At 42.3% G+C, this 20,019-nt stretch overlaps 1 protein-coding gene across 2 annotated transcripts; it reads right to left on the bottom strand.

Annotated features, from left to right (window-relative positions):
- Positions 1-2,201: 2,201 nt before the first annotated feature.
- CCDC174 (coiled-coil domain containing 174) lies at positions 2,202-14,826 on the bottom strand. Of its 2 annotated transcripts, XM_058422197.1 has the most exons (12): positions 14,712-14,826; positions 13,198-13,302; positions 12,204-12,304; positions 11,301-11,359; positions 10,200-10,380; positions 8,624-8,719; positions 7,633-7,769; positions 7,168-7,262; positions 6,769-6,916; positions 5,838-5,972; positions 4,161-4,779; positions 3,042-4,118 (listed from the first exon to the last, which is right to left on the bottom strand). In XM_058422197.1, the coding sequence occupies exons 1-12, from the start codon at positions 14,751-14,753 to the stop codon at positions 3,743-3,745; spliced, it is 2,094 nt and encodes a 697-aa protein (XP_058278180.1). In that variant the 5' UTR covers positions 14,754-14,826; the 3' UTR covers positions 3,042-3,742. The 2 variants fall into 2 exon arrangements, with proteins under 2 accessions (XP_039931978.1, XP_058278180.1); XM_040076044.2 differs by having other exon boundaries at positions 2,202-4,779.
- Between the last annotated feature and the right edge of the window lie 5,193 nt (positions 14,827-20,019).

Here is a 20,019-nt window from a genome sequence, read left to right as displayed (position 1 = left end):
GCGCGGGTCCTCCCCCTGCCCTCAGCTCGTGCCCAGAGCGGGGGGCAGCGCTTCTGCCGCGGCGCGGGACCGGGACCGGGACCGGGACCGGGCGGGGCCGCGCGCGGGGCTCCCGCCCTTCCCCGGGCTCTGCCGCCCCCGCGCGGCCACCGCGGGAACCGCAGACCCGTTACCGCCGCGTTGCGCATGCGCAGCGCTCTCCAGCGGCCGCTTCCCGCCAGCGGAGCTCCCGCGCCGGCCCCGGCGGGGCCCCTCAGCGCGGCCCCGGCACCGCACGGTAGGCTCTTACCCGGACGGCCCCGGCACCGCACGGCAGGCTCTTACCCGGACGGCCCCGGCGGGGCCCCTCAGCGCGGCCCCGGCACCGCACGGCAGGCTCTTACCCGGACGGCCCCGGCGAGGCCCCTCAGCGCGGCCCCGGCACCGCACGGCAGGCTCTTACCCGGGCGGCCCCGGCACCGCACGGCAGGCTCTTACCCGGACGGCCTCGGCTCGTATTCCCGGGCTTCCTGTGCCCGAACCCCGAGGAGCCAGCGAGCGATGCCGCGTCAGGCCCCTGAGCTGGCACAGCAACAGCCACGTAGTTTTTACCGCTGTATCAGCCTCATCTCACGCACTAATGGTTCATAGGAAGGTCGGATCCCTGCTGCCCTCCGAAAGGGGATAAATCAGCCCTTGGTAATACTGAGAAAATGGTCTTCTCTACAAGTACTTTTCTGGACATCAGATTGAGTCTTGCCAGCCAGATAGAGTGTGTGAAGGCTGAAATTCAAAATTGCATCATTGCATTTTGGATAAAGTTACCTTTACTAACAGAAAACTATTCACACAAGAATGTAGGACAAAACTGCCTTAGATACAGAGCAGGGACTGGCCCTGCATCTGTGCAGAACACTGAAGGCAACACAAGCCACCACTGGTACACAACCAGAGAGAGTGTGCTTACAGTTCTGCATGGTCAGTGAGAGCACAAGCTGGCTTTACTTCACTTTCATCAGCCACACACTGATGGTGGCAGACCCCTACCCCACATTGCCCACCTGCACCCCCATTTCCAATGGTGTCAAAGTAGGGAACCTGGGGGGTATTTTAAATGAGAAGGAAGAGGGACAGGGACACAACACACTTCAAAATATGAGAGAAATAAAACTTTGTGGCAGTGTATCAATAAGGAATTGTTTGCCCCAGGAATTTACTGAATGAAATGAATGAGGTTGCTGTTCCCAGCCAAGCTAACTTGAAGTGGTCTCAGGGGAGGACAGTGAACAGAGATGTGTGCTCCACAGCATGAGACAATATGCAAAAAACATTTCAGCAAAAAAGCTAGACAAGAGAGAAAGAGACCAAATGGCAAAGTGACAGATCACTGCAGTGGGAGAGCTGTTCTCAACAGGCTCAGCTTCAATGTAGGCATTGAAGCACCCTCCTGGCCAAGAGTCCTGTTTAATATTAGGCTCTGGAAATGAAGCTAAACAAAGGAACGCTTTGATTGTATCTTTTTACATAACACTATGTAATAAATTGTTGTGTTGTGTTTTTATCTTCAATGGTTTGTTCGTTTTCCCCCCTGTATAGTTGGTTCAGTCCTAAGTTGTATCTTCCCACCCAGTTGTCTATCTTGTCCCAGCCCTGCCCCTTGAGCCAGATTGTTCCCTGTCCCAAGCCCCTGCTCTGGAAAGCCCCTTGGAAATCCCCTATTACTCGAGGCCCCATTGGTTTGTTTAGACAGTTCCCTCCCCCTGTTTCTTCATTGGTTCAAATTGTGTAAACCCTGCCTTGCAATCCTCCCCAATCTTCCCCCTACTGGCTGAAAATTTGTGCCCTCACCTTAACCTTCCCATTTATAATTCTTGCATACTCCAATTCCTTGTCCTAAGTCGCGGGACCCTCCTTGGTAATAAACCACCTTGGAACCTATCTGGAAGATCTCTCCCTTGTTCTTGTCTCTGCCCTCGGTGCTCCAGCACACCACCAGGCCATAGAGAGCCAGCCCTGCTCTGCTGCTCCTCAGATCGTGTTGCACCTGTGAGCAGCCACTCTCGGCGCGTTGTCAGGAGCCAGCGGGCTGTTCCGGCACCGCGTCGATAAATGGCATCTCGTTCCTTACTGCAGCTCCAGCTCAATGTTAAACGAATGCAAAAACAATAAAAGTCCTAAATCATAGATATACATACAATTATCACAGTCTGAAGGGCACAGGGAAAAAAAAAAACAACAAACCAGTCCAAAAGGCAGTTGGAAATGGATCTCAATTAAAATAGCAGCAAAATAGACATGAATATCCTTTGCAGGGAAATCCATTGAATGATATGAATGCCATAATCAATTCAAGTCAAGCTCTACTGCTTGAAAAGACCCTGCCCACTCTTTACAGTTAGTTCAGCTCCAAGGAAATTATACCTTGCTCTGAATGGCTTCCAGATACTGATTCTGTACGGTCTTAGAAGAGGAAACTTCTCTAGTGTAATCAGCCAGCCTGGAGAACTGGGTGTGATGTCTAAGATGTTTTCCATTCTCATTTTCTTCAAAATTGGGACAGTGGTATCATCTTAGTTCAGAGTAGTATTCTGAGGTTAAATTAACATGTAATGTACTGTTCTGCTCTGCAACTTCCAGTGCAAAAGCCAGTGATGTAGGAGCTGAGGCTAAATTAGAATTTGAGGACAGAATTTATTCTTCTGCACATCCTTCAGTCACACTGAACATCTTGCTGCCCACCAGGCTTGCAGAGCAGCCTCAGATGTGACTGAAGCACACAAGAGAAGCTCATCAGCTTTGTCTCTTTCGCCAGTTCACTGTCGCATTTAAATGTCTGCTATTTTGACTTTATCTCTGATATTTAACAATCTATGCAATTGCCCATTCCAACCTGCCTTTCTAGGTCCTATGCTCGTATGAGGCTTTTAAAATAAAATGATCTAAATTACCTTCAGAAATAAAAATCTTCTAAATGGCAAGTAAGTATTCTCATTTACTAAGATTCTGAAGAGTTTGGTAGAGATTGGTCTGCTTTTATATTCAATTACTCCAGTATCACAGTTTTTGAAAAAAAAAAAGTATTAAATAAAGCCATATATATAACTCCTTATGCAAGAAAAACAGTTCGAGAATTATGATTTTCTAAATAAGTAAGACAGTAATTTCAGGTGTCAAGGCTTCTGCTTCAATGATGTGTTTATTTTTAACCTACCCATCATTATTTATCAATTTCTGCAATGTCTCCCTCCCTCTAAAACGCTGCACAGAATTATGAGCTATATATGGACCTCAGGAATGCAGAGGCCATGAGAACCACCACTGTTTACTAGATAAGATTTGGCACTTTCAAAAGACAGGAGATTAAGTAAGGAACAAGATCATTCTGTATTTGGCAGCAGAGGAGCTACCATTTCCATACTGTTTCTATGGATATCACTAAAGTTGTAGTACCTCCAAACCAGAAGACAGCTGGGAGCAACCAACTAAAGGGTCTCTTGAAAGCAAGTAATTAATATACCCTTAATTTCACATATAAATGTCAAATAGCTAAATTTTAGTAAAGAGGTAAGAATTAAAAAAACCAACTGGGCAAAATATAGCTGTGATGTAAAACAGCTTAGGTATCCAGGAGATTTATTCTGACGTACTTACAGAAACTTATTTTTCCCATATGTGGATTTGGGAAAATAATATTCTGCTGAGCACATACTTAATAATATTTCAGTTCTTTAGATCATGGTTCTTGCTTATCTTTTTGCTCAGCTCAAGTCACTTGTCTATAATAAGAGAGCATATCATCTAAACTTTGGTAAAGTGGTTCCTGATTTGGAGTGTCACTGCTGTCGGTCTGCTCTGGAGGTTCCATATCCTGAGTGCTGCAGCCACTGGCCTGTGTTCCTGGTGGCACATCCTGGGTGCTGCTGCCACAGGTGTCTGTTCCTGGTGGCACCTCTTGGGTGCTGCTGCCATAGGTGTCTGTTCCTGGTGGAACGTCCAGGCTGCTGCATCCACAGGTGTGTGTTCCTGGTGGAACATCTTGGCTGCTGCATCCACAAGTGTGTATTCCTGGTAGCACATCTTGGCTGCTGAGGTCACAGACCTGTGTTCCTGGTAGCAGTTCCTGGGCACTGCAGCCACAGGTCTGCATTCCTGGTGGCACACCCTGGGTGCTGCACCCACAGGTCTGCATTCCTGGTGGCACATCCTGGGTGCCGTAGCCATAAGCCTGCATTGCAAACGGCATCTCAGGAGTGCCATAGCCATACGCATGCATAGGTGGCACCATTCCTGGTGCTCCATAGCTGTAAGCCTGCACTGGGAAGGGCACCTCGGGAGTGCCGTAGCCATAGGCTGGCATGGGCGGTGGCACGCCCCGGGCGTTGTAGCCGTAACCCCGCAGTGGTGGTGGCACACCTCGGGCACCGTAGCCATAAGCCTGTGCTGGTGGTAGCATGTCCTCGTCATCGCTGCTTTCATCCTCTGTTGATGACACGCCCTGAGCGTCATGGCCACTGGGCTCTGCTGACCCTGGCTTATCTGGAACGTTGCTGTTGGAAGCCTGTGCTGATGGTGGCACATCTCCAGCGCTGCTGCCACTGCCCTGCACTGATGGCCTCTGTTGGTTTTGTGCTCTCTCCGTTTCCAGTTTTTCAGAGGAGGTTTCAGAACTGTTCAAATTCCGACTTCTGTAATAATCATCTTTCTTTTGTCCCAAAAAGTAATCAGAAGGTGGTGCAAATTCGGGGTCTCGCTCATCTCTAAGTTCTTCCTGTTTCTTTTCCCATTGTCCAAACATCAGTTCTGTTAGAAACAGGAAAATGGTAGATTTAGCATAGATTTCAAGGTCTGAAGGTCAGTCAGATAGGAGGGAAAACAAACTGGCAAGAGAAGATGCAGCTGTGTAAAGCCACCTGAAGTTCCTTTTCCACTGCATACTACATGGAAATACAAGAATCTAGTGCAGATTCCTTTAGTGAACCACGATTAGTTCACTTTCATTTTAGAGTAAGTTGTCCTCTGCTTTCTGCATGTGGTATTTGCTGCAGTGCTGCCTAGATGTTAGTGAGATACCAGGCTTCCTCAGAGGAAGGAAAAAAGTAGTGCCAGGCAGGATAAAGATTTATGAGGTAGGATCTGAAAGTTTAGGGTTTTAATGGAACCATGAAGTTTCCCCTCACAGTGATGTTCATTAATAGAACATAAAGATTGAAAAGGAAGAAGAATCTGGAAATACCAGTATTGCACAGAAGAGGAATAGTGCCATTATAGTACTAAAGAAGGTGAGCATTTTTGTGCTGTGCCTATTCCTTGTTTGCTTTTACCTTAGGAGCCAGGCATCAGATTAGAAGAATGTACATGAACTTAGATTAGTAGTGCAAAATTAATTAACACGTTTGGGAAGGATCTACAAGACAGCCTTCACTTTGTGACAAGGAAGATGCTTCAAAATGGGACACAGGCACTGAAGTGGTCTCTGCTGGCATCATGTTTTAGTATCGTGCTGTACCTGTTTGTGTGATACATCCTGCTATCAGGTAGCACAAGCCAGAGGAATATATCAAGAAAAGATCACACTGTTCATCTTAAGAACTACAGAATTTGTCATTCTGTCAATCTGTCAAGATCTTCCAGAAATGCAGTAATTCACACAGAAGAAAAATCCTGGGGACATAATAGCAGCTACTGGTACTAAGGCATCCTTGTCAGTCACTGCCCTGGACTCTGGAGAGTCATCAATACCAAGGCAGAAAGGATTTCAGTGCTTCTCAGTCTTGCCATACTTTGGTCACAAAACAGAAATGGAAGTGGCAGCGTACATGCTCTTTCCCAACAATGTTCCTGAATCTGCATTTCCTTACCTTTGCCTTTATCCCATTCTCGGACATAAGGCACTCCAGGCTTTGTATCTCTCCTCTCCTGGATGATAACCTCTACCTTCCTACTTGGTGCAGTAACTCTTGGAGGCTCTGGTTCCTCAGCAGCACCTTTCACCTCTGTGTTACAGGAAGCAACAGTAGAGATTGTCAGTTACAGAATAAAATCTGTATGACCCTCACAGGTAAAAATAAGAACATTTATTTCCATATATCTCTAATAATAACAGTATCTCTATTTTATTTACTGGAGAAAACAATTTGCATTCTTATTCTTCTGATCAACCATAACAGCGAGCAGTGGCATGATGCTGTTCATCATTTCCAGAACATTTCACGGTTAATCACTTGCATGGAATTCTGACACAGTTAAATATAAGTTACATTTTCCAGTGGGAGACAGACAGTACAAGTTGACTATCAGTGTTGTAAGGGTGACAGCACAGAGACAGGATTAGAATTCAAATTCATTATCCTAAATCCTAGAGTCAGCTGTATCTCCAATTCACACACTGCACTGAAACTGTCACAGTGTACATTGTATGATATCAAAATTGACTTGTTACTACTTATTCTACCTCATCTTCATAGAAGAAAAAGCCAGTAGAATGTCAGCAGCTCTGACCTCAACCTGCATAATTAACCCATGTAATTCCTGCTGTCAGGTGTGAATCAAAAAAAGGCTACAATCTACATACCATATTTTTACCTGCACTATTAAGCTATTTCTGGCATGATTTTATATCTACACACAATTACATCAACTCTCATTATCCTAACAGTTACGGTAATTGTATATATAGGACACACAATACAAGATATTGAATGTCTAAACAAATATAAATTAGAATCTGTCTGAAGATCAAGAACAAGGTGAAATAGCAAGTATTTAACTCAAAAAGGCAATAGATCATACCTCCATTCTCCAGTTTTTCTGCCTCTTCCTCCAATCCAGCTTCCCTTAACTTTTTAATCTTCCGTGCTCGAAGTTTGGACAGCCTTGCATCTAGAGCTGCCTTCCTCTTCTCCTTCAGCTGTTCACGTTTATTTCTCTGATCAAGTGTCTTAACAGCAAAGAAAAACATGAATTAATCTTCCTTCGTTATTATAAACAAGTACATATCTTCCTTCACCAAACAACTAGAAGCAATCCTAATCAAGTATCATGTTTTAACATGAAAAAAGCCAAATTTCTTTGGCTTTTTTGGAATCAGCTGCAGGCATCACCTAATATAGCACTTACACAACAAATCGAAGACAGTAACCACTGAAACCACTCCACCCTCGCAGCCCACTCTGCTCTTCACTCTCGTACCTGCTCCCTCAGCATATCCAGGGTCGCCCGTTGTTTGTGCCTGAGTTCTTGGTCCCGAGAAAAGGCAAAGTAACCAACACCGAGCTGCCTGGCCTCTGAAAAGGAGAAAAACAATAGGTTTAAGTTAGATTCAGTTTATAATTGACAATAATTACAGCCTCCATACACCCTGCTTTCAGGCATGGAAATGCTCCCAACACTACATTAGTTTTAGATGGCTAAAAAATGCTTGCTTTAGATGATACATAAAGGGAAGCTTCTGAACACAGGAGGAGGTAAAGAAACATTTGAGAAAAACACAATTTGAAGAAAAAATAAATCTAGACTTGTGCACTGGTAACTTTCAACAGTCATTACACACCTACACTTTGCCATACAAGTACAGGAAGTAACCTTCCCTTGCTCCCTCTACAACTGATCTCTTTGGTGATACAAAGGTAAGTGTTATAAAGTATGGCAGTGTACCATTTTCTCGAATGTCCTCATAATGTATGGGTCCCATGGGTTTTCTGAGGGCTTCCTCTTCTTCCTTTTCCCACTGCTGCCTCTGAAGTTCTCTTCTCATGTCTTCAGATAACAGAGTATTCCCATCAGGTTCTTGTCTAATTAAAAAAAAAAAAAAATCAGGATTACAGCGCAGAATTTATCACTCTGTCAGTACCAAACAGTGCAAAGTATGATTTGGTCTGATCCACTACTGCAGCTTCCACAAAACACCGATGATTGTAGACACTACTTAGTGATACAATGTTGATGACTATGGTATGTGATCAAGATAGAAAAACAAAGCTGCCTCTAAAACAAGGTACTGGTAGAACATGTTATTAAAAGACAAAGTCATATATTTTCTCAGAAGCTTTATGAAATAATTATCAAATCACAGAGTGGGAGATGAAATAATCAGTTATTGGCATCTGTGGGGATTCTAGCAATCACATACAGGAACCTTTCAGATTTAATGTAAGAAAATGAAAGGTATTTGAAGTAACAAAAAAATCTAAACATTTACCCAAGAGATCCATGCAAAATATTAATATTCAAATATTAATACGCAAATATTAAACAGAAGAGCTGTTAAACAGTGGTTTAACAGAAGAACAAAGCCCAAAAAAATGGAGGTCTAACAAATTCACTTTGAACATTATGAAGAATTTGGAATTGCTTAAAAGACAATCATCAGTTTCCATGTTAAACAGAACCAGGAATCACTTTCCTGGCGTTTTATGGAAAGTATAATGGAATACAAGGACCCCAGTTTTTAAAGATGCAACAAATATCTGAGATTGCTACATCAATTTATTAAAACCTTTCTCTGCAAATTCTGCAAATCTAGAGAAAGCAGTAACATCAACTCTGGCTTGAGAATGGGGTTACAAAGCACAGCCTCTCTTTCTTCTCATTAAAAAAACGTGTTAAGTACTGAGAGGAGCATGCAGCTCCATTAGACAAACCACACCTCTTCCCTTGAAGTTCCTGATCCATTTTAAGTAGACTTGGTAGATCTTTCTTCATACAGCGCCTAGATCGGCCCAAGAAATCAACATAATCAACCCTGTAAAGAAGGAAAAAAGAAACGTGATACAAAACTTCTATGCACAGATTGACGGAAGTCTTACCCAGAAGACAGAAGCAGCGACCCTTTCCAAAGAGTATTTGTCACCTCTCAGTCTGTGTGTGACAGTTGCTCCTGCTTTTCACTTAACACACTCCCAGTTAAAGAGGACAGTTCTGAATGGGGCATATGACAGTTCTACCAGACATTTATTCAATCTCCCTTTGAGATCCCTGTTAGCCTGGGCAATAAAAAGGTGTAAAAATGTTCAAAGGCAACAATGTCACATAGTTTTCACAACAAAGTATAACTCAGCCTAATGCTTGCTTCCCATGGTGAGGATAATGATGCAGCATTGACTTCTTGCGGATATGAAATCGCTACAATACATTCCAATTATCGGTCTAAAGGCCATTCTCAGAAGAGACTGGTAGTGTGCATTCAACTGGCATAACAAAAGCTGACTAAAACACAAGCAAAATGTTCCTCTCAAGCTATTGTGCTTTTTATTCAACTCTTTATAGTACCGAGCACCTGATTTACAGTTGTTGAAAAAGCTGTTAAGAGCTACACTTATTGTCCTGTAATGTAGAAAGTTCTTTAGCATCAAGCTGCCTCAATTATCCCATTCTAAAGAATATTACATCTGAAAAAGTATGACTGGCAATCTAGCTCCCAACCCCCAAACTTTTAAAGATCTGTTCTTTTAGCAAGTCTTTTAGATAGTTTCTAAGGATATCTACAGTTTAGTATTTGAAGAATGGGGGTGCTGTTTTGTATTGATTACTGCTGGTTTAAACGGATTACCAGAAATAAAATCTCTTGTTCCATAAGCATTTTAAACAAAGGGGCAAGGAAAATGTTTAGTTCGGACTGGTTTCATAAATATTCCTCATGTCTCAGATGAAAAACTAGTGATTGCATGGAATGACAGAAAAAACTGTCAGAGACTATTTGCTGTGCTGCAGGAAAGTGGAAGAAATGCTGAAAATCGTGCTCTTATTCCAACTAAAGTTCCTCTCCTTTAAGAGAATGCTGTACAGCGAAATGACTGCTCATTTTTAAGTCACAATTAAACAAGGGAAGATGAATACCCAAAAATCCTCAAGTTTTGCTAAAATATATTCCAATTCAGCACATCAAAGCATGAAACAGTACCTACACTGTGGTGAGTACTCGCATGAACTATGCAAGAAAATAATAGAGGAGATTATGCTGTCCTCCCTATGGTACATTGCCCTCATTGCAATTTCTCAAGATCCTGGATGTAGATTCTATTGCAGTGTTAGCTATGTGGAAATTAAAGTGACATGGAGGACTGTGTTATAGGAGAAATGAAACACTGTTAACACCTCCTTGTCAATGTGTAGTAAATAAACAAAAAAGAAAAACAAAGGTGCCACTTCACACGTTTTGGAAAAGAAAAGTATAGTGTCATGCAATTCTCAAGAATAAGATGAGCCCGATCCGTAGCACCAACCATTCCTCATCTGGGTCCTCTGGCGGTGGAATGTCTGCTTCAGGCTGAGTTTCCTCCTCATCTGTGTCTCTTTCTGAAGTTTTCCCGGCAGCTTCGCTCTGATGCAGCTCCTGTACTTCGTGCTGTTTGTCGATGATCTTCTGGGTGAAATCCACCAGGTACAAATCCTCAGTTTCTTCATCTAAGGCAGAAAATCGATTCTTAGAGAACAGCCATGAAAAGAGCAGAACTGAGCACAAAATCAATACCAAATAGCTACAATCTGCTTCTCAGCTGCCAGCGATGCCCTTGACCACACTATTGGGGAGTACTTAAATCTCATTCAGTGCCAAAGCCCGGAGCTATCCACTGGCTCCACAGTGATAACTTCTGTTTCTGAACTGAAGTTTCAGGGCATTGTGAGCAGTACAGAAAAGGCTGCATTCTTTACAGCAAAACATTCGCTGCTCATTAACAATTTCATAAGCAAAGGATTTCTCATGTAACAGCTCAAATACTTTTTTGATGCTTAACATTTGGTATGTTGGCAGGAGCCAAGCATTCATGAGGGTACTTTTTAGAAAAGTAAAGTGGTGAGGTCACCTGGATGAAGATGGACACTGAAAAAGAAGTTTAACTGCAGGGAGATTTGTATTCTGTTTTAATAATCACTTTTTGAGAGTGACTGAACGTGGGAGAGAAGAAAGAAACAGATCAACATTCTCTAACCCTATTAGCTGCATGACTGGCATTCATGTATGGACCAGCCACACTCCTCCTGATCCTCTTTTCCTCATAAAGGCCCAACAATTGGAATGCAGGACAGAGCATCAGCAATGCAATCCAAAGATAGCACAACGGAGAACAATTTTTTTTTTGTTTATTTTCCTAAGATACTGTACTGAAAAACTAGAATATAGTCCACCCACTTAATGAATGAGTGAAACAAGCCCCTAGCACTTTACTTGGTCAGGCTGTTCTTAAAATGTAATTTTATTTTCTCCAGTAAATGTATTTTTTCTCCTTTTCAAAGTGGAATAAACCATGTCAATCACTTTGTATAATAATAATTCCAAGAATGCATACATATATAAATACTCATTTTGGTATAGTATTGTTCACCTGGGAAGTCTCCTTTTGTCATTTTCTCATACAGCTTTGCTTTCTCTTCAAGCTTCTTCCTGAAAAAGAAAAAAAAAATTAACCTTTCAATCCAGCCAGTTCCAAGTACAGTTTAAAGTGACCTATTTAGCCTTAGATAAATGGACAGGAAAATTCTCGGGAGTGCTTGAGGTGTTTAATAGAAGATGACTTATGCCTGGCTTCTGTTTTGAACCTTTAGTAGCATTTCTGAAGATACAATCTTTTCCAGTTCCAGAATTTATAGTGAAAATAATTTTAATGAAGTTACAAATGTAATCTTAAATGTAATTCGTCAAGTAGGCAGAAACATGTTACCACCTTTATCTAAGTACTGTGGTCCTTCAGATAAATACTGGAAGCTAAACCACTGTTTGCAGATACTGAAAGACAGTTTTACAAGGAAAAAAAAAAGAGATAACACGAAGTTACACTTAATCTTAGAAACTGAAGAGAAAACCTTAGCTAATTTCTGTAATTTCAAAGAGCAAAGAACTGCTTACAGAAGCACAGCAAATAGTTTATAAATGGCATTTTTAACATATATATTTTTGCACAACCAATCCATTTAGAAAATGATGTAATTCTTGAAAAAAGTGAGCCATTTTCTGTCAAGCCCAAGAAACACTTTGCTGTAGAATTCTAACATGTTGCTGCACTGGCTGGTAATTGTAAAGATGACTTTTAAAAACAGCTGTGATAATGTGAGGGCATGAGAGCGCAAGACTGCTGGGATGCAGTTTGTACGCTACGGGTAAAAAGTATGGATGATGCCGGAATTACTGGTTGAGAACTACTAGTCCAAAAAACTTCTTTCTGTGCTTTTATAAATACCAAAAACCAAATTCTGAAAAGCATTCCTTTCTTATAGAGCCTAAGAGCTACCTTGATTTATCCAATATATCCTGCTCTTCTGCCTTCTGCTCAACATCTTTTGCAGCTCGATTTACAACTCCCGTGTTCTGTTTGGTCCAGATACTTGGTTTCTAAAAAGGACAATTTTGTAACAATAAACAAATACAAGAAAATTTAAAAAATACTTCAGCTCTCTAATGCAAATGATGCACGTCAATCATGGAGGACTTTGTAAATAATATCTTACATATTATTGTGCTGTAGGATGCAGCAGGTACGTCCTGAATTAACACAGGCTGCAAGATGGTATCATAGTTAAGGGCAGGCTGAGAAGCTAAAAAGCCCAAAGGCACTCAGAAATCAGACAAAATCTATTCTGACAAAGATGTTAGGGTTAAAAGAACCCAAACATGCAATCTTGCTAATGAAATACGTACTAACAAAGCTAGAAATTGTTTCTATTCCCTATTGCCCCGTTTTACATGAAACTTACAATCAGCTGGCCTGTTTGCAGCATAACACTGTAAATGCTGCATGTGCTTCAAATATAGCAGGAACAGCACATTCTGCTTCTAGAAAGCTACAGAATGAACAAACCCCAAAGTGCAGTATAGAGCAAAACAAGGGAGATAACAGTGTATTCATTATTGTACACCACGAACAGATAGCAGAGCATTCATCAAAGAAGTTCAGTGACTCTAGAAGAATCTCTCATCCTCCATCCTGCAGCATCATAGAAAATCCTCTAATAAAAAAAGAAACATCTTTTCCTATAATTAAAGGGTGTGGACCCTTGGGGAATGAAGATTAAGTGGGGATTTAGATGGGCATAAGTACAACATTAAGCCTTCTGCTGTGCACAGGAATCTCACCTGGAAATGAACTTTAAAGAACATTGCTATCGTGTACATTTTATGTTTGACTAGAAACACAACTCTGAGTATTTACGATCATTTAGATTTAAATATTAGCTTCCTTACTCTCAGGAGAAAGAATGACAAAAACAGCAGATGATTATTTTTACCTTATTAGACGTTCTGGGCTTTGCAAAGACACCAGCATCTTTCAATAGCTTTTCTTTCTTGAATTCCTCTTGCTTTCGGAAGAGTTCAGCTTTGAGATCTACCAGCTACATCACCAGCAAAACAACACATAAATAACAGATCACATCAGACATCAGTTACCGCAATAAATGACTGTTATCATCTCTTATTTACAGTTATAGGAGCAGTTGATTGCATTTTTATGTGGAACTTTGAAGCACTGATCTGTTTGCCAAGATCACCTTTTACAGCAAACAAAATAAAAAAGCACAGAATGCAAATTATGATTAGGGATTGAAATAATCCCCAAAGATATCCTTGATCCTTTGCTACATAATGAGGATAAGAGAGGCATAGCTCTGTCTACATTTTACCAGCCTCCTAACAGCAAACAAATAGAGAAGTAATAATGGAAAACACTACTGAATATGAAAAGGGAACTTTTAACCATTAGATAATGAATGAAATCCTGTCTCAGAAACGAATTCATAAAAGTGTGCTATCATAAAATATATCTTTTTCCTACTGCTTTATGCGTTGTTTAATAGTTTTAGATTTTCTTCTTCTTTTAAGATAAATATATGAGTAGCATTGCCACCAGTGACCAAGGTCCATCTCAGCTTTTAATAAACATCATCAGCAGGGGTGTTATATCTTGGAATTACAAAACTAGTTTGGAAGAGGATATTGTGCTACTTTTCCTGCAAGTCCTACAGACGACAAAATTCAGAGATTTACATTAAACCAGAAAAGTGGAAGACTTTGGTATTAATATTTGTCCCCCACACTAAAGCTTTTCAAGTCCCAGGGACAATGAAGTACAGTGTCATAAAAACCACCTGTTCTCCCTTCTGCTTAGAGGTGATGTCCAAAAATTCAATGTAAAATATTTCACAGTTACCTATTAACATACATTAAGTATTTATATAACTTTTCATCTGAGATGTTTGGCAGCATCTCTCGTGAGCCTCCTGGAGAGCAGCGAGGGGCAGCACCACACCATCCCTAAGGGTGGGAAGTTAATCTGCCACAGCATAGACCTCCTACTCCTGAGGAAGAACTCTTTTCCCTGTTATGACCTAATTTTATCATTACATCAGGAGTGCGAGCAAATCCAGGCCCGGCACACTCGGCTTTGGTGCGCAGAGCGTGTGCCTGGTCAGGAAGGTGAGGGGACAAAATCCCAGCCCCGACACTGTCACAGACCCCATATGCGACACAAGGCGTTACCACAGCCCTTTAATCCAGCATTCGCTGCAATGACTGCACATGGCAGCAGGGTTACGGCGAGGAGACAGGACACCGGCCCTTCCCAGGTGCGCTGTTTTCCCTGCAAGCGGTGGCACCAGCGCAACCCCGGGTCGAGACTCACGGCCCGCGCCGGCCAGGCCCGCTCCGCCCGCGAGAGCCCCGCGGCTGAGCACACCTCACGGCCCTACAAGCCTCCTGGGCAGGCCGAGGGGTTCATTTTGTCTCTCCCCGCTCAGTCACTCACCGAGGACGCGGCCACGTCCAACGGTTTCTTCCTGCGGTCCATGGCGGGACCGGCCCCGCCACCGCCTCCTTCCCCGCCGGGCGGCCTTGCCGTAAAGCGCGGCGGAAGCGCGGCACTATCGCGACAGCGCTGCTGAGGGCGGGCGGGCGCTGCCGCCATGTTGGGGAGGTCAGGGGGCTCGGCCTGGTGTGCTTTGCGGGGGGTGGAGCGCTCCCGGCCGGGGGTTCCCTGCTTTTGGGTAATACCTGTGCTCAAACTGGGGGTGAAATGAGCATTTCTGGCAGGTGCGGGACAAATCCTTCAGGCGTCCCACTGGAAATGTCCTTGTGTAGCCGCGGGGCCGGAGCTGCTGCTGTTGTGCCAGAGCTGGGGGTGCTCTGGGCTGAGGTGGCCGCTGTGGCCAGAAATTGGCAGGATTGCGGGCTGGCCCAGAGCCGGGCTGGGGCTAGGTGAAGAAGTACATGGTTCAAACTTGGCACCAATGTTGACCCGAATGTGGGCTCGTTACCTGGTGCCACTGCTAAGTCACATGCTGAGGCCAGGTATTCCTATTTTTTATTGTTTGTGCGAAGTGGGGAGCTGGGTGGTGACCCATGGAAGGTGAATTCACTGATCATCCAAACTTCACATTATTTATACAACTTAATAAACAAAGGCATCAACATTTGTTGGTTAGGAATTACTTGACTCCCCTATTTGCTTGTTCTGTCTCTTGCTTCTCCTGCTAATTAGGCTGCAGACACAGTTCTTCCCTCCATTTTGAGTACTGCTCAGTTCTGACTTCACTCCTGGTGCCTCTCACCCAGACAGCCCATTAATTTGGGGATTGTCTTCTCTTTTTCTTAAAACATCAGAGTAGCCAAACACATGATGCTCACAATGTAATTGCTTAATCATAACCATGCAGCTATAGCTACTGATTCACACCTAAAAACAAGAGCAAAGTTTGACTCAACCCCCTATCAAAACCTTGAGAGCCTCAAAACTTGACAGGTTTGGTATCATCAAGAGAAAAAAGCTCCCAAAAACTCCAAAAGAAAAACTACACCAAAAACACCCAAACACAATCAGGAACAAACCAAACGCAAACCAACCAACCCAAACTAAAACTCCCTTTCCTGCCTTAGTTGATAAGTGGGTGCCACAGAGATGAGACCTGAACATAACATTAAAGTACAAACCCACCTATATGTGATGGATCCATCTCTGTAATGTCAGAGAGGAGCACAGGTGCTCTTGAGAAGTGAGATTCAGAGTTTGAATTATACTGGGTAAGTCTTTATATAATTTTTTATCCCCATAAAGAAAAAGGACTGTCTGATAGGTTTTAATTGAAATACTGAAGGATCATAGTTATCTGTGGTTGCAAGAAGAAGCTGCTTTTCACTTGTCTTTATTAAAGTGGAAAAAGTATGAGGTGCTCTGATGTTGTTGCCCGGCAGTGTGACAGCTGATAGAAGCACCAGATACAGTTCTTCTGAGTTTTGAAATGTATTGCTTTTGTGTTTGGCAAGCTGGGTCCGGCCCGTGTTTAATAGTTTATGGACACAGAATTACAAAGCTGACAGAGATAATCAGTTGCTAAGAAAGCTGCACCTGTATTCCAGGGAGTGTGAAGTGTGCAACTGAGAAAGAGAAATTTCTGGCCCTAGTGAATCTGCTTTTGGCTGTTTAAAAGGGGAATTGGTGAAAGACGTCGGATACAGAGAAGTGCAGGTCATATTAGAGCCATAAAATATTTTAATCTGGAATGGAAGAGGAGAAACATGAATTACTGAAAAATAGGACAAATTAATTAAAATATCTGTGCTGTTCTAATTAAATCACACTTCAAAAAATCATTTATTGTTGCCTCTTCAAACCTCACCTGGTGACAACACTGAGAAGGAAAAACAGCCCAAACCCAGGCCAGCGATGGTTCTTAAAATGGTCCTTTCTGGTTGAGGGTGACATTCATCACCAAGTTTGTAAGGAAAATCTGTTAACTGAGTTACACAACAGGATGTGGAAAAAGGAATTAATCCTAGAAATTCCAAGCTGGCTTGTGCTGCTGTAAGGACTGCAGAGCTGTGTTCTTACAAGAAGCAGTGGATTGTTCTGTGGGTAGCAGAGGTCTGGCTAGGCGTGCCTGGATTGGGAATGAGTCAGTCACCGATGCTGTAAAAAGCCGAGGGATGTGTGTGACGAGATAACCTTCAGCTCACATTCTCTCTCATGTAGCCGCAGCAGGCAGGGAAAACATGGACCAGGACAGAGGGGAGCACTGCTCCTGCTGCAGCTGTGGGATTGCTCTGCTGCCAGGCTCCCCTGGGCTTGGGGTTCAGCCCCGAGAGCACACCCAGGCAGATGGCTTTGGGAGCACTGTGTGTCAGTTCAGTGGTCTTGGATTTACAGCCTAAGAACTGACAAGCTTTCACACATATGGTTCCCTCAGAGAGGCTCCATGCTGACTCGAACCTGTGAAGGGCTATTCTGTGCATTTTTTTAATCCAGTCCACAGGGATTAATAAAATGCCAGTGAGGGAGGAATACAAACACTTCAAACTGTGAAGTAAAATCAGGTTAATGTAAAGAAATGAGGTGGGGAAGGAGATGAGTCTGTTTCAGTGTACAGTAGAAGCTCAGTGTGGCTGCACTGTGTTTATTTTTTATCAGGAGTTTGTGAAAGCTGTATAAACTACCACATCAGATCCCAGACTGCTGACAGCCCTGAATTCTTGGGGAAGAATTGATCCAGCACTTCCAATTAATATGCTGCTCATTTTAGCATGAAGTCTAATTGTGTTTGTTTCCATGAAGCTGCATCAAAACAGAAAGCTTATTTATTATTTTTGAGGAAGATTGGGGGATCACAGTGGATTGTTCTAAGGGTTTTTTTATAAAACAATGGCATTTCACTGTCTCATATAATTGGTGAGAGATGCTGCACAAAGTTGAATCAGTTGCAAAACTTTGGTGTGGGTTTCTCCTGCAGCCCACTATCAAAACTTGCAGGAGCCCCAGACCAAATGATGTTGATGTTTGGAGGTTTTGTTCTTCAGAGACTGATTCTCTTATCTCAGACACTAAGGTTTCATCCTACCCTATGAAAGTCTTGATATTCTATCTTACTTTCTACATTTTGGCTTTAAGATGAAATAAAAGTGCGAGTAAATAACAGCTGGACATTTTGTGAGATAAGCCCTAGTCCTAGGGCATTGTGTCCTCATACATTTTCAGAACCATTCAACATAAGACAACTCATCTGTGTTTTTCTGAGGGATGCAGAAATTCCTTCTGGTTTTCTTTTAATTTTTTTTTCAGTCTCTTCATCTCAGAATTTATCATATGAAAGAATTTGTGTTATGTCAACAAAAAGAGTTTTCAAAACAGAGCAAGATTTTTTTTTTTTTTTATTTTTTCCCCATAGTTTGCATCATCTTGGTTAGCTGGAATATTTATGGAATTTGTGTGCCTTATTGTGTGTGAGGCCAAAAATTACTGTGGAACAAGCAAAACTTTGCAAACGAATTCTTGCAGCATCAGAGGTCCAGAAGTGTTTCTCTCCTTTCTAGAAAAGATTGCATCTCTTCCTAAAATCAAGTCCCACCATATCTTTTTTTACTTACTTCTCTATATTTTCCTAAGGGTATCTGAAGTGTAGTCTAGACTTTTGTATTTTTGTATTATATTCTCAGAAATGTACAATTGCTGCAGCAAAACAATCTAGCAAAAGAAGAAACCAAAACCCCTTTGGCAGAAAGTCTAGATGGACACTGTAGATTTTTTTTTTTCAGGAAGACTAAAAATTAGAATCATTTGGGTAGGTAATTGGCAGGAGTGCAGACTAGGAGAAAAAAATCCCAAAGGTAACTCTTTGATAACTGTTTGAGCTCTTTTGCGTGATTCCAGGCAGAAACTCAAAACCAGAAGAGGTACATAGTAAGTGTTTAACTGGCATGTGTGTGGCTCTGGATTTTTGCTTATTGGGTCACAAGCTGCAATGCCAGATTGCTTTTGTGCTATCTTAGTTTTGCTTGCAAACTAAAAGTTATTAATAAAAAAACAAAAAACAAAAAACCAAAGCAAAAAGAAAAAAAAAACAAACCCAAACCCAAAAAACCCCCAAAAACCCTGTGACAATTACTTAATGCTAAATTAAATGGAGATCTAACGGAGCCTTGTCCTGTTCTATGGACCCTGTATTTTATGTTCAGTTTTATAATGTACTTTAAATCATGTCTTGTATCTATAGTATTGTCCTCTCTTTTCTCTTCATATATGTTATGAGAGAGGGAATGCTGTTATATGCTAGTTGTACAGAAATTGTAATTCCTCTCAAATACAGCTTGAAAGCAGGGATTTCCTAAGAGCATCCAACAGCTTCAATCAGAAACAAGCTTAATGTCATCTTGCAACAGAATCTGTTGGAGTGACATAGTTACTGCAACCAGAATTAACTTTGAAAACTACTATTGATAGCCATGATTTTTTGGTATCCTTTTTAGCAAGCTTTGCTGCAGATGGGTGTAGTGACCTTTCCTCCTTTAGGGAATGTGTGCATGTTCTTAAGTCTGATGGGCATAAGAAAAAAAAATTGAGCATGAGTTCAAAAGAAGAATAAATTTTTCATTGTTTTCCTGTACTAAGTGATACCAATAGATATATTTTCTGCGTTGGAGATGTAAAAAGGAAATTGGCTTATCAATTTCATTGGTAGGTGGCTGTGGATATTTTCATCCCCTGAACAGGAATTCTAATTCACTGGACTGCATGTGTTGTCTGTGGTTTCTGTGTGGTTGGCATAAAAGACAAACATGCCCTTTAAGGAATTGCTCAGCTCCTTGTGATTTACCCATTCATCTGTCCACCCTTCTTTCACCATCTGCTTCTTCCGCTGTGGACACGTGAAGTTGCTCCATGCCTGCAGCAAAATGCAGCCTGGATGGTTCACAGTCAGGCTTTTGCATGCAGCAGTTTTCCTGTCTATGCAAGCACGGATGGACTTGTCTCTTTGTCAAGGTGTAGCCCTATAAAGAAGCTGGGTTTTGTATTCCAGCTGCACATCTGCAAACTCCTTCAAGACGCTACAGACTTGTATTTCTTTGTCTCTAGGTCCGGGATGCCAGGCTGGAGGAAGCGCCTTGTTTTTTGTCTGCGGAGAATGCAGGACAGAGGTAAGGCAAGAGGGGAATATGACAGCAAAGAGGAGGTTATAATCAAGGGGATGCCCGTGGGAAGGGGTTGAGTTCAATGCTCCTTTTTCTGCTCATTGATATTGTTAGAGCTGCAGGATCCATCCAAAATCTTGTGACTTTTTATTTAAAAG

The sequence above is a fragment of the Hirundo rustica genome, chromosome 12, assembly GCF_015227805.2.
Source record: "Hirundo rustica isolate bHirRus1 chromosome 12, bHirRus1.pri.v3, whole genome shotgun sequence".
In the NCBI taxonomy this organism is placed as follows: Eukaryota; Metazoa; Chordata; class Aves; order Passeriformes; family Hirundinidae; genus Hirundo; species Hirundo rustica.
The sequence above is the reverse complement of the archived record's forward strand: the minus strand, read 5'-3'. Positions and strand labels throughout refer to the sequence as shown.

What these genes read in the sequence shown, in the direction of transcription:
- CCDC174 (XM_040076044.2), bottom strand. Translation starts at nt 14,753, where the DNA reads ATGGACCGCAGGAAGAAACCGTTGGACGTGGCCGCGTCCTCG. An exon ending in AGAAAAACTGGAGAATGGAG is followed by an intron (nt 5,973 to 6,768) that starts GTATGATCTATT and finishes CCTGTAACACAG; the next exon opens with AGGTGAAAGGTGCTGCTGAG. An exon ending in AGAATGGGATAAAGGCAAAG is followed by an intron (nt 4,780 to 5,837) that starts GTAAGGAAATGC and finishes TGTTTCTAACAG; the next exon opens with AACTGATGTTTGGACAATGG.